This window comes from Drosophila hydei, unplaced genomic scaffold, assembly GCF_003285905.1.
Source record: "Drosophila hydei strain 15085-1641.00,03,60 unplaced genomic scaffold, DhydRS2 tig00008114-arrow-pilon, whole genome shotgun sequence".
NCBI classification, from domain to species: Eukaryota; Metazoa; Arthropoda; class Insecta; order Diptera; family Drosophilidae; genus Drosophila; species Drosophila hydei.
This window is the reverse complement of record NW_022045827.1, coordinates 363352-377425: the sequence shown is the minus strand read 5'-3', so window position 1 is coordinate 377425 and position 14074 is coordinate 363352. Positions and strand designations below refer to the sequence as shown.

At 38.3% G+C, this 14074-nt stretch overlaps 2 protein-coding genes across 2 annotated transcripts; one reads left to right on the top strand and one right to left on the bottom strand.

Annotated features, from left to right (window-relative positions):
- The first annotated feature begins 100 nt into the window (after positions 1-100).
- Positions 101-2637, top strand: LOC111595762. The gene is made up of 2 exons (XM_023309638.2): positions 101-284; positions 339-2637. The coding sequence occupies exons 1-2, from the start codon at positions 214-216 to the stop codon at positions 2551-2553; spliced, it is 2286 nt and encodes a 761-aa protein (XP_023165406.2). The 5' UTR covers positions 101-213; the 3' UTR covers positions 2554-2637.
- Positions 2638-3735: 1098 nt separating this feature from the next.
- On the bottom strand, positions 3736-14067 carry LOC111595779 (EF-hand domain-containing protein D2 homolog). Its single transcript, XM_023309663.2, has 2 exons — positions 13425-14067; positions 3736-4305 (listed from the first exon to the last, which is right to left on the bottom strand). The coding sequence occupies exons 1-2, from the start codon at positions 13661-13663 to the stop codon at positions 3891-3893; spliced, it is 654 nt and encodes a 217-aa protein (XP_023165431.1). The 5' UTR covers positions 13664-14067; the 3' UTR covers positions 3736-3890.
- Positions 14068-14074: the final 7 nt, after the last annotated feature.

Genomic DNA, 14074 nt, shown 5'->3' with positions numbered 1-14074 from the left:
AGGACAGTTGGAACAGCTGTTTTACAGAACTATATAGCCATATGGTTATGTTATTAACATTGCCTAATGTACAAATGGTAATTTTATTAGCAGCGTGTTATTCTTTTATGCTGTTAAAATCGTGTCTAAAAAATATTAAAAGAAATTTATGACGATAAACTGAAAATATTTGAAACTGACAATTAAATTCGAGAAAAAAGTAGACAATGCCAAATGCCCGCACACTGTGCAGTTGTCAATTGCAGCGATAAATATGTGCATGCGGGCAGCATATCATTTCACAGGTAAGTTTTTCGCTGAAATTGAAGGCGTCGAAAAATGTAGTTTTCTCTTCGCAGATTTCCATTTAAGCGCAAGGACTTGCTGCAGAAATGGAAGGAGTTTACACAGCGCAGCGGTCAGTGGATGCCTTCCAAATGGAGCGCCGTCTGCAGTCGCCACTTCGTGGACAGCGACTTCAATTGCAGCAACAATCGCAAAACTCTGAAGAAAAATGCGGTGCCGACAGTGCGAGTGGCAGACGATACGTTGAATGTGCTTGTGGAACAGGTGACACGGGCCACAACGGACACGCAACAGTTGCCAACGACTGGTGGCACGAGAAGCACCTGTCGCTTCTGTGGCATTGCCGCACTCAATTGCGTGTCATTTGACAAGAGCTTCGAGCTGTTTGGCATGATACAGAAATGCTTTCCCACGCTGCAAATCCTCCAGGATGACACGCTGCCTTTGCCGAAGGACATCTGTGGAGACTGCTGCCGTCAACTGGAACGTTTCTCACAATTCTGTGACGTTGTTATTGTCGCTCAAGGCGAGCTGCAACGCAAATACCGTCGGCAGCTGAAGATCAAGCAGGAGCCGGTGGTCAGGGTGAAGCAGGAGGCATGCGAAAGTCTCGACAATCTGTTTCCTGATGAGCTGGACATGGGCCTGGAAGAGGGCTGTTGTGATCATGAGCCTGAGACGAACGATGAGACGGAACAAAAGTTTCAATTCTGCAATTTTCCCATGCTCAACGCACAGGACATCATCAACAACTGCGACATTATGGAGATCATCAATTTGGATGATCCGTTCATCAATATAACAGATGATGCAGACGTCGCACAGTCGCAACCTGTCAATGTGCCTGTGCTGCCGCAAGCAGAGCTGCTCAGCGAGGAGCATAACTACGCCAAGGAGGATTGGCAGTTGCCTCCACTGCAGCAATACAAAACAGAGAAGGTGGAAGGTGCCGAGCTGCAGGAGCAGCCGCAATCGCAAGCCAATGCTCCAGCTGAGCCGCGCAGCTGCAAGCCAATCGTAACGAATGTTAGCCAGATACCCAATCCGCTGATCTGCGAATTGATGCCACCGCCGGCGACCACCAAGCCCAACATTGTGGTGCTCAATGATAGCGTGGTGCAGTCCTCTGCTTTTCGCTTGCACAATTGCACTTTCTGCACTACGAAGTTCTTTACCGCTGAGAGCTTGCAGCAGCATTATGCCCTGGCACATGCCCCGCCTGCGCCTGCAGGCACCGCAACGCCAATGCCCGTGCCCATGCCAATGGTTAGTGTGCCGCCACCCAATCTCAATCAGACTGCTCATAGCTCACTTAAGTTGGAGTGCCCTCCAGCTGCGCCGGGAGCTGGTCAGCCCTTGCCTGCCCCTGTGGATTACTGGCAATCGGATTGGTTGCCCCCGCAGCTGCCTGCCAAAAAGAAGATTGATATCTTGGATATGCAGCGGAGTTTTTTGCAATACAACGATCTGATAGCGGAGCCGGCAATAAGTGCACCTCAGTCCCAGAACTATGCGTATGCCAAGCTGGCTGCACGCTTCAGACGTCTGCAGCATACCTGCCGACAGCTGCGTACGAATCGAAAATCCTTGGGGAGCGCGCGTGCTAATCCTCGCCTGCGCTGCGGCCGCTGTGATCGTCGTTTTGCCAGCGTGCAGAAGCTGCTGAGCCACAGGCGTCGCAAGCGGCATTTTGTGCTGCCTCCAAAGCGTACCTTTGCCGTGAAGTGCTTTGGCTGCCTGCGGCTATTTTGCTCGCGTCTCGGGCTGCGCCAGCACATGCGCTACATATGCCAGTCGCTGCCGTTGCGCAATGCCCGGCTGCAAAGCTACAAGTGCCGGCATTGCCAGAGCATTAGCTTCACTCACTGGCGTTTCTACAGGCGGCACGAGCTCAAGTGTCGCCAGCGGCTGCCCCTAAAGAGAGCAGCCAAGCGACGCTGTCGTCCAGCCGGCCAGCAGGTACAGCATGCCAAACGAACTGTACACAGCTGCGGCGTCTGTCAGAAGACGTTTAGCTCGCTGACCGGACTGAAGCAGCATCGCATCACCCATACCTCGGAGAGGAGATACAAGTGCAACATCTGTGAGCGCGTCTTTAAGCGGCGCAACGGACTCTCTCAGCATGTCAAGGGCTACCATCTGCAGCTAAAGCCGCACCAGTGTCCCGTCTGCCAGCACTGCTATGCTCTCAAGTGCGACATGCTGCGCTGTCGCCACTCCCAGCGCCGTGGCGCCACCATCAGCGAACTTGAGCCAACAAAAACATAACGAATTCTGGATACTCTCTCAGAAACTAAACTAAAGCTGTAAAATGATTAACTACATTTAATTATTACATTATTATAAGAGTATTTTCTTATACACTTAATCTAAGAAAATAGAAGAGTCGATTTCTTCTTCATACTAGATCTTTAAAAATAAATACAATTAAACAATATGTTCTTTGTATTCATCAACAAATACTAAATTTTTTTAAATATATAAAATTACTTTATGTAATAATACGTTTATCTGAATTGCTCCGTTTAAAAAGACCCCTAGAATATCATAGACATTCTTATTGAGAATTTTTATAAGTTATTGATAATGAGAAGTAAGATCAAAGATAAAATATATAATTATTGTGATTTTGATCTGATTCTAGTTACCTTTAATTATGATTGTTGTTCTTATTCACTTCCATATCAATATAATCAATTTTATCAACAGAGAAGTCATTGATATACTGATATATAGGACAATGATCGCTCGATAGACATCAATTATCACACTGATCAAGAGTATATAGAGTAGAGATATCTAATCTTCAGCCAGCACAATAAAAACTCAATGATTTTTTCGCATTTTTTTTATTTGCACTATATACATTAATTCATATTTATATATAGTAATTGCCGTTATTTTCGTATTTTCATATGTTTATATGTATGTTTAGGTGTAAAATGTATTTTAATATTGCTTGAACGGCTTGCTTGAAAATACTGAAGTATTTAACTTAATTGTAAATGAATAAAAAATATTTGAAATTTTGCAAAATGCAAAAAAAAAATATGTACAACAAATATTTGAAAGGAAAAAAAGGAAATTGATTTTTTTGTTTTTTTTTTTATATTTTATAATTTTGTTTTCTAAACTTTTAGCTTAATTTTTAACATAAAACATGAGATTAGTAACAAAACACCAAATCAAATTTATAAAAAAATGGCACCAACAAAAAATATAGAGTTTTATAAAGAAATATTTAAAAAATTCAACAAAACGGAACAGCAAAAAATAAAAAATAACTTAAAACCTAAGTTGAAATTAATATATATATATATAAATCTTCCTTTCACTTAAACACAATTAAAATGTATGATTTTGGTATGCTCGTTAACTATATATGTAAGTGTGTGAGATATATATATATATATATATATATATATATATATCTATATAGTGAGTTATATGTGAAAGATTAGTTAATGCTATGATGTGATGTGATATCAAAAAAATTCTCCGAAATGTCACGCATTTGTTTAACCTACGCCACAGGGATTACGTGCTAGACTACAAATTATAAAGTTTATGTATATATATATAAAGAAATCGTTTCGATTACTGCTTTATTGAAAGATTGCAGCACGCTGCTGGAACTGCTGACGTCGCTGTGCACGCTCCTCCTCCTCGCGACGTCTGTCCTCCTGCTCCTGCCTGATCTCGTCATGGAATTTATTTGTGCGCAGCTGCTGTTCGATCTTCGCTTCAAAGAAGTTCTTGGCGCCGCTTACACCCACCTGCTCCACATCGATCTCGGTGAGGCGCGCCAACTGATTCAGACCCGATTCACTGTCCAGCTCACCGGCCTGCGCCTTGCGATAGATCAGCAAGAACTCACGGAACGAGATCTTTCCATCGTGATCCTCATCCACCTCGGCTATCATCTTCTTCAATCCCAAATGGGTTTGCGGTGCGCCCAGCTTCTCCATCATATATTTGAGCTCATTGAGATCCAAGAAACCATCCCTAGCCGTATCATAACTGCAAACGAAATAAATATTATTATATTTACGAGTATTACGTGTATCTATATATATATATATATTCTATTCTATACAAGGACGTTAACTGTTATTTCAACCCGCACACCTGCTAATCGATAAGACGTGAAGGTAACCCAATTTCATGCTAAATTTGCAGTTCACTTGAGGCTTAAATTTCGCTTTACGTTTCGTTTTATGCCTGGGATGACACTGCATTGACAATCGAGCACAGAAAGTGAAAAAGTGGGGGAATAGCAGAATTACTTCAAGTTTGTAAAATAAGAAAATAAAATTTAATTTATGATTAATTAAAAATAAAAAAGTATACTTATATAAAAATAAAAATTAATAACCTATAAACTTTTAAAAAAATATATTATTAAGAATAAAAATAAAAATGTCGATATGTAAAAAATGATAAAAAAGTAAATATTCAAAAACGTCTCTTAAAAAAATCAATAATAAAACATGACACTAAGGACAATTGTAATTCGAGTTAATTAATTTTAATATATGCATATATTTGTGAGGTTAGCAATTTGTGTGACTACCCTCGTGCCGTTTAATGAAATAGTTAATAGCGATTCGAATTTTATTACAAATTTCACTAAGCAATATGAATCAATAATAAAAAAATTATTTAAATATTCACCTAATATTTTTATTTAGATATTATCAAAGTAAAATGTAAAATTTAGAAGACAAATTTGACTAGCGGTTAACAAGCGGTTGCTCTCGTTTAAACTTAATTTAGAGCTAGTCTCGTCTTCTAATTTATTAATCATCGTCTTGTATGAGCACGAATGCGTGGATAGGCAAAAGTTCAAATGCTCGTTTGGGGCCACTTCCTCAACTGAATGTGGGGGCAGGAAATTGTTGAGATAAAAATGTAAATAGAAAATTTTACTGGCTAAATTACGTAATGAGCATTAAGGCAGCGTGTGGCATGGAGAAAACGCAACATTAGCTAATGTTGCAGCTGTTGCTGTAGCTGTTGTTGTTGTGATGGGTAAATCGCGTGCGGGGCAGATGCGCTGGCGGCAACAACAACAATGTGGCTACAAAAAACAATCACGACCTTGCCCCGTCTCTGAAGGATGCTGCGAAACGAGTCAAACTAGTTGCATCTAAAAATAAGACAAGCTGCCATTAAAGTCGCTGTCAGGCAGTTAGCTAAGTCAAGCCAAGCCAAGCCAAGGAAAGGAAACGCGCAACTTGCCACAAGTTGCGTCGCCGCTGTCGTTGTCAACCAATTTGCTCATAAATAATAACGCAATCGATTACACATTGCACTCGATTACATTCAAGCATCACTTTCAGTTTTCAATTTTCAGTTTCGTTTTCACATTCATTAGAAAACAGAGATCTCATCTAATGAGCAGTTGCATTTATTTCTTTTCTTTTCGTTTTTTTATGCTTTCGTTGTTAATTGTATCGACAATTGCGCGGGTCGACAAATTATTGTGTGGCTTGTCACGAAGACGAGAGTGAAAGTAATTAACGGTGACAGAAGCGGAGCATTAGAGATGGGTGCGTGAGGGGTGATAAGCACAGATTGCATGAACAGCATATTAGAATATGGAACGGTTGAATTCTGAGTCACTGTTGAATCAGCAATGCTTCAATTTATTTTGATTCGTAACCACTAATAATCACTAATTTACGAATCAGCACGGGCTCATTCTAATATCTAGATCGTGAACTTGGTTTCTCATACTTTTAGCATATAAAACAAAGCTTGTAATACTATCGCGTTGTTTATCTGAATTTCTAAATTTCATGTTGAAAAAAAATCGACACTTCAGCCCATCTCTACTTCTCCCATATCGAAGGTGTCACCACGCATTTAACGGCATAACAGCTAATTGCTATTTCGCTGCTTCGTATTTAATTAACTTCAATTGCCATGAGCTGCTGTGTACGCTTGGCTCTGTGTCTCACTTGTTGCGTCAATGTGACAATTGGCAGACTTTTGCTTTTTTCTCTTTTTTCTTGCTATTATGTTTTTGTGGTTTTCTTTTCAATTAATTGGCTCGCTTAACACATGCTCATTAAACGTAAAGTTACGTTTGTTTGTTTTTCATGTAAACTTAAATGATGGCAATTGCATTCGCAGCTGTTCAATTCAACTGATATTGTATCAGGCGTTGATTCAATTTTTATTTCTTTTCAGCTTACTACTAATAGTAATGATTTTTTAGCTTACTTGTAGCTAAATTAAGTACTAATTAAAATGAATTTATGCCACAATGTATTAGGCATCAAGCTAATTTTGTATTAGACTTGGCTTCTATTTTTAGCTAGTAAAATTCAGGCACCACTGTTTCCAGCAGTAGCAGACGCTACGCTTGCGCTCTCGCTCTAACTCCTTCATTCTTCCTCAGTGCTTTCAGCTTTCCTGGAGTCCCTGTGGCAACGCTGACCGACCCCCTCCTTTTAGCTCACCTAATTTTTGTGTGTTATCGATTACAAAATGTTTTCAATTCAATGAATTTCATAAGTGTGGGTGAAAATCTAGATAGATGGATGCTTCATTGCATTTTGTTAGACATGCGAATTAAGTTTTTTGTTTTTTTTGTTAAAGCACATGCATGTAGGTTTGTACAGTTCAACAGCTAACGGGGTCAGCCGGCCATTGTTATTGCATGCTGCATTTGCATCGTAAATCGTAAATCGCAAAATGCATGTTTTCTGTATATGTATATTTTGCCGTTTGCTGCGCTCCTAACCGCCCATCCCAACCCTCCACAGTAGTCGCTGCAATTATTGAACGTGTAGTCGTGGCTTTTCTCTATTACCAACTTAATGTGACGCCAATTGTTGTTGTTTTGCTGTTGCCCATTGTAAATTTATGTTTCTTAGTTTTTGGTCTCTGAGCTCTCTATGCTCGGTGGCCCAATCGGGTTAATGCCAACGCTCAGCAGTCACAGCGCGTCATGTTCTTGAACCTTTTTTTCAATACTCTGTATTAAATACATGTAGCAAATAGCAATGATGATCTCTTCATGAACTTTGTAGCGCCTAGAAGACTGTAGCTAGTAAATTTGCTAGAATTCTTTCGTATTATTCGCAGAAGTTCGATTAAATGTTTTATTATTCAATAACCACTGACTTTATTTAGTGATAAGAAACCAGTTGTATAGTTTGGAATAAGTTAAATTAAAGAGTTAATTTAATAAAGTCAAATTGTTCAGTATAGTTTCGATGAATAGTATAAATTCCATCTCTAATATTTGCTACCTAATGGTCGTAAGGGTATTCAAACTTCGCCCTTTCTGCTTCTTGGCATTTTTTCTGTTTGTCCAATGGGCTTTTGTAACGGTTATTGTGTATAACGTTTAAAATGCACTGCAACGAGTTGAGTTTGGTGGATTTCTTCATGTGATTGCGCACAGTTTTTTTAATCTATTGTAAAGTCAACTACAGCAAAAGGTAATGAATAAAGAAAAAAAATTGTACACAGTTGACGTCTTGCATACACAATATCTTGTTTATTTCGCTCAACACGAACTGACTGTCTGTCTGTCTGTCTGTCAGTCTGACTGACTGTATTCATTTCGAAATCACACTTGCACCTGTGTACTCAAATGTACACTTTGTTTGGGCCATTTATATTTAAGACACATGTAAAGTTTTGTGAGAAGTGCGTGCGCATAAAGTATCAATAAAAAATGAACAGCATTTTAACAGCATCGTAAACTTAGCCAAGAACACACGACTACAGTAAAAGCTCAATAAAGTGCATAACCACATTTCAATTTTGTCTTATTTATACTAGCCACAATTTATTTATACAAACCCACTGTCTGCCCACTTGAGTAAAAATGCATTTGTTAGTGGAGCTTTTACTGTAGCCATTATCCACCCGTTCCCAGTTCGAGAACAATTTCAATCAGAAAGGCAGAAAGCCCAATAGTAAAAAGGCATCATATTTTGACATTTCGAAACTGGAGCAACACAAAAATCAAAAGTAAAACGTTGCGTGGGTCGCAACCGATTATTTTTAGTTGCATCAGGAAACGACAACAGCAGCAACAACATCTCTCTATGAGTCAGTGTTTGCAGCGAACTACATGAAACTGAGAAACAATGCATGAAGAACTGGGCCTGAGTCGATAAGTAATTGTAGAATGAGAACTTACTAGAGATGGGCAAGTGTCAAATTTCCCTATAAAGGGAAATTACGCAAGAGGTAAATATAGCAGTACTTAGTTTGTATACTTGTATACTTAGTTTGTATACGAAAACACACTAGCGCTGGAAATATAGTCAAATATTCCAAATAATAAAAATATCATAGAAAGGAAAATCTAGTGGAAATATGTTGATTATTCAAATCACCATTGACCATTGACTGCTTTTGTTCGTGCCTCCATCACTAAATAGAATTAACTATCAACCGCACATGACTAATTGTGCAGCGAGTTTAAAAGCACAAAGGAAAGGAGCTGTTGCCGCTGCTGCTGCTGCTGCTGATTGCTGGCAATGATTCTATGTGGTTTTTATTTAATTTGATATTTCCGCCATTCAGTGGCACGACGACATTGCCACTAGTCACAGATAATAAACTTACTATACATATATGTTGGTTTTTTTTTTATTTATTTACTCTTACTCACTGTCAATCAATGAATTGTAATTGCCAACACAATGTACGCACACAGTGACGCAGGCGTGCATGCACAATAACCCACTCAACTCGTTGTTGGTCGCTCCGGACGTTGCCAGACAGCTGGTCGCCTGCATTGCAATTATGCGGTACATTTTGGCAAAGGTCAGCGTGCGCCAACATGGCAGCATCAGCAAAACAAAAATACCATTCACAACGGCGATGCAGTGCTATCGATTGGCCAAAAAAAGTTGTCAACAACAGATAAGCAGCAGCAGCAACAACAACAAAGGTGTGTTAATGCAAAATGTAAACACAAAATGTAAAATGACTAATGTATTTGCAAATGTCAATGAACCTGCTACAAATGTATCTATGTATGCACACGCACATGTCATGTCTTTGACATATACATAATATGTACTGAATGCTGCACTTTGACCCGCTCGTTCGTCATAGACAGGAAGTGCGCTGCAGTTTAGCCTAAAATATGCAACAACAACCCTTTTTGCATAAGTGCTCCAGGAGGGCGTTTTCTTCTGCTTCAGTGATAATGGGTGGTGAATGTGGTTTAATTAAAAGCTTTTGCCGCAGTTGCCATAATATGCCCAGAGTATGCGTGTGGGGTCCATAAAACAACCCTCCCTAGCAATTGTAAAGTGCGTGTAACTGATTATTTTCATGAATATCTCTATGTCTGTATTTGTGTTCGTGTGCATGTGTGTGGTCTTTAGTGGTGTAAATTTTGCCATGAACCCAATTTGTAAGCACAAACGGCATGGCATTGATAGCGACGCTAGAGGCGAACGACATAACGATATATCGTTAAAATTCTTATAGGATTCACTTTGTGGGAAATTTGTATTTTTTTCTATATCAAAAGAAAATATGGTATTGAATTTAAAAACTAAATTTCTTGAATAAATTTGAATTTTTTTATAGTTATATAAAAGTATTTTTACCCATGTTCACAACCACTTAGCATGCTCATCCCTAATTCGATTCTTATTGCGTTTCTGCTTGAACTGAAATCAAGTTGAAAATGCAATAAGCCAAAATGCAAAACCCACATGCAAATTGAACAATGCAAAACTGAAAAGTGAGAGGCGTCAACATGGCTTGGTGGTGGCTACTCTTCACTTGGCTTAAGGATTTGTAGGCTTATCAGCGGCAGACAGACGACTAGACTACAAACCCAATGATTTATGTATAGACACAGACCCTAGAGAGCATGTGTGTCCATTAAATGCATGAGGAAAGAGATTTAAATCAATATCATTCATGATGTGGCGAGCGTCTGGCATTTATCGCCTTTGCCTTCGCATTCGCTCCGGAAAAACGTGCGGAAAATGGCGCATCCAAAAAATATATAATAAAAAAACCCGGAAACTAAAATACAGCAATATCAACAAATAATTATGACGCTGTAAGAAAGGCATTACATATTGCGTGTCCGATTAGCGCTGAGAGCTGGGCAAATGAGATTTCCTCTTCATTTTTTGGATACCCTGTACTTAATTGAGAAAAATTAATTGGGTGGGGTATATTGATTATGGGCAGGAGTATGTAATCTGCTTAGATATACTTGTTTAGTAGCATTAACTATGTTGATTTTGATTTTAATATTATTTCAACTTTATTATTTTTAAAAACGAAAATTTTAATATTTCTATACATCATATTTCTGATCTTTTAACTCTTGATCAATGTAATCAATAAAAAAAACACAAAAAACTTTTTTAGTTTATTTCTAAGTTAATATTTAACAATGTTACTGTTTACAGGGTATTTCATTCTCAGCTGCAGCACTCTTAATTTAATTCATATAAATCAATTAAGAGCTGAAAATTAATGAAGTTAAATATTTATACTACCCAACTGTTTACACGGTATTAACTAGTCTCAACTCCAGCTTTCTTTCGTCTTTTTTGCTGGTTTCCTTACATATACATCCAAGTATAAACAATTATTAATTCATTTTAGTTTATGCGCAATTGGGTCGCACACATACACACAGAGAGAGAGAGAGAGAGAGAGAGACTTATCAAACTCTAAGAAATGCAGATACCCTGCATTTGTTTATGTATTTCGTAAATGTTTGTTTATCACAGAGCTGAATCAGTAGCGATTTCCTTAAAAACCAAAATGACTCAGTAGAACATTTATATATAATTTTTATTTTGTTTTTTATTATTCATCTTTTTTTTTTTTGATTTTACGATGTTTTTTCAGTTTTACAAAAAATTAGCGCATCATCTGATAAGAGCAGGCGTGGCAAGGGGGTTGGGGACTACTGGGTTATCCAACTGGAAATGTCAGAAGCTCGCTGCGCATAAGCCACAGCCGGTTATTGTTTTTGTTATTGTGGCTTGTTTAAGTAAAAAAAAAACATTTTAAAAGATCAACTGAAGACTTCGATTGGCATTTTGTCGGGATAGTTCAGAGAACTTGACTTGAATATAATACTCGATCAACTGCAAACCAGTTTTATAATTGAAATGCACATAAAATTGAAGAAATATTTTGAATAACTACAATAAATAAAGCTGAAGCTCATCAATACAATTATATATATTTCTATATATATAGGCATAGCTATATTCATATATTTTCTATATAGTGGAAGTTAAGTTAGAAATGCTGTTGAAACTAATCTGAAAAATTGTCGAAAGTTTAAACTAGGCAAGATAAACTGTATTTATGTTTATTTCATATACTTAAGTTAGCTTTGTATTATATATTGCACAATCTATGTTATATTATATCTACTATATATATGGCGTCTTTTGCAGACATTGTGGAGCTACGCCAATTGGATTTGGAGCCCTGCCCGATTACATTTTCAAGGCACGTTCTTTCTTTCGTTTGTTTATTTTGTTTCTTGGCTCGTCTTACAAATATTTCAGTTTTCACAATGTGCCAAGAACTGACCTAATTGGCCCCAGCCGTGAGTCACGGCAAATGAATTCAAATAGGATACTCAGGATGATAAACAGGAGTTTTTAGTACCTGACTGAGGTGTGCTGTTTACAGAGTTCTGTTTTGACAGCTAGTTAGCTGCACTGCTCCAATTGGCTGGATGTGTTAATGGAAAGCATATATACAGAATCCAGCTGTTAATTGCCAGAGCAATTTAATTACCAGGTAGTTTGTGGGTGTGTGTGCACTGCATGCTGTTCAACACTGTTGCTGTTATAGCCATTTTATAGCTATAGCTAGTTCCATTTACAGAAGCATTTATCTGAATGGTTGAGTAAATAAAGCATATTTTAAATTTACTGCCTTGAGCTCTTAAGAAGAATGGAAGGCTAACATTTTTATTTCCCACAACTTAAATTTTTACTTCTGTCTTTTAGATAATTTGGACTTTTTATTGCTAGATATTTAGTTTCAATTAAAATTTAGCTATACATTTCACTTTTTTAACTCTGGCAGCACCGGTTAGACGCATGCAGTTGATTCAATGAAGTTTAAAGTAAAGCGCTGAATCAGCAGCAGGTTCTGAGAAGTGAGCGAGACAGACAGAGAGGGGGATATGGCATGAGTGAAACGCTGTTTTTGTTTATTTTTTTCCTAAATATGCAAAGCGCAATCAGCGCGCGCAAAAGTCAAATTCGGATGAGCTTCGAGATAAGTTATCAAATACGACGTGTCAAGTGGTTGTCTAGCTCTATATACTGTGTACATATATAAAACATACCACATACTTAAGATATTAAAATACCTATTCAGATTCCGTTTGGCTAAGATTGCGCAACCAATGCATCATTGGAGACGCGATCGGTAAAAAGGGCTAAAGGTAAGGCGAGATGCTCACAAACGCCGATAACACATGTAGGTCTTAACGACTGCGCAATACCCTGTTTATTCTAAATGAATATGTCTCCAGTCAAAAGATCGTTATGAAATTATATATTATAATAATAAATGACTGTGACAAAGTCACTGAAGGTGTGAGTCATGCTTCATTGCATTCGAGCGGGGTGTTGCGGTTGTAACGCCCGCTTGTGCTGGACTGGGGTGGGGTAGAGAACTTGAGTGTTAGGCAGTTTAGTTGTCAATTAACCGCACAAGTTTTTAGCTTGATGTTTGGCCTTTTTTAGCTGCTGCTAGGTGTCAAAGCGAGCTGCGAGGCAGTAAATTGAGCTGAGCTTTGGAATAGGTTTTTTACGTAACCAAACAAGCAAGAGGGACGAGCTAATACCCTGTACGGTGACTAACTAATTAACTCATTATTTAGTGTTAAAAATTAACATGAACTATAAAATTATATATTTCATTAAGCAACATATTCAAAAATAGTATAAATTATATAATTTTATTAATATAAAAAAATTTAAGGTATGATTTATATATTAACTATGGGGTATTTAGTTATTCTAGATGATACAAGCCTCTCTTAATTCATATTTTTTAATATATAAACCTATTTATTGCCTCCTATAATTTATATATTTATTATTATTTGATTAGACTTTAGGAATTTGCTTATTTGGAGATCAACTTACGTATTGAAGGTCTTTTGATAGTCCTTGATTTGCTTGCGCGAAAACTCGTGGAATTCGGTGTAGACATTGACCACCTTAAAGGTGCGCGGCACCTCGATGCCAGCCTCTTGGGAGTCTATGATCTCCTGTCGTCTATTCAAAATGTGCGTCAGCTCTGAACTATCCGTGGTTGTTGTTGTCGTGCTATCATCGACGCTGCCGTTCCGCGATGCAGAGGACGCATTCGAGGAGATAGACATTTTTTGTTGTTTTTAAACTGTATTACAGTGCGCTGGAATTTCGTATGATACACCACACCCTGTGCAAAGGCGTCGTCGATGGCGGGGACAGAGGCGAGGATGTAAGGATACACACACACAAATACACACAGGCACAGAACAGGCACACGCAGGTCTCTCGAGAACAAGTGCAGACAAGCCTTAATTATGCACTGGCAAATTAAGTGGAATTGGACAGCAGTTTATATTTTTGCGTTTTAAATAGTTTGCAAAAAGACGCGCGCGCGTAAATACCGGTGCAAAGTGGATTCTGTTTTTTGCAATTGAAAATTCCTCGCTCGTCTTTTAAATCGCGTTAAACGTCCAATGCACACGAAGTCGCTGATACGAATGAAAGGCAAAGCGAGCAGAGAGACGCACACGAGTGCTAGC

Bases quoted from the DNA above. Each gene is read 5' to 3' on its own strand.
- LOC111595762 (XM_023309638.2), top strand. From the start codon at position 214: ATGCCCGCACACTGTGCAGTTGTCAATTGCAGCGATAAATATGTGCAT. The intron at 285-338 runs GTAAGTTTTTCG...TTCTCTTCGCAG, and splicing joins GGCAGCATATCATTTCACAG to ATTTCCATTTAAGCGCAAGG.
- LOC111595779 (XM_023309663.2), bottom strand. From the start codon at position 13,663: ATGTCTATCTCCTCGAATGCGTCCTCTGCATCGCGGAACGGCAGCGTC. The intron at 4,306-13,424 runs GTAAGTTGATCT...TTTCGTTTGCAG, and splicing joins TATCAAAAGACCTTCAATAC to TTATGATACGGCTAGGGATG.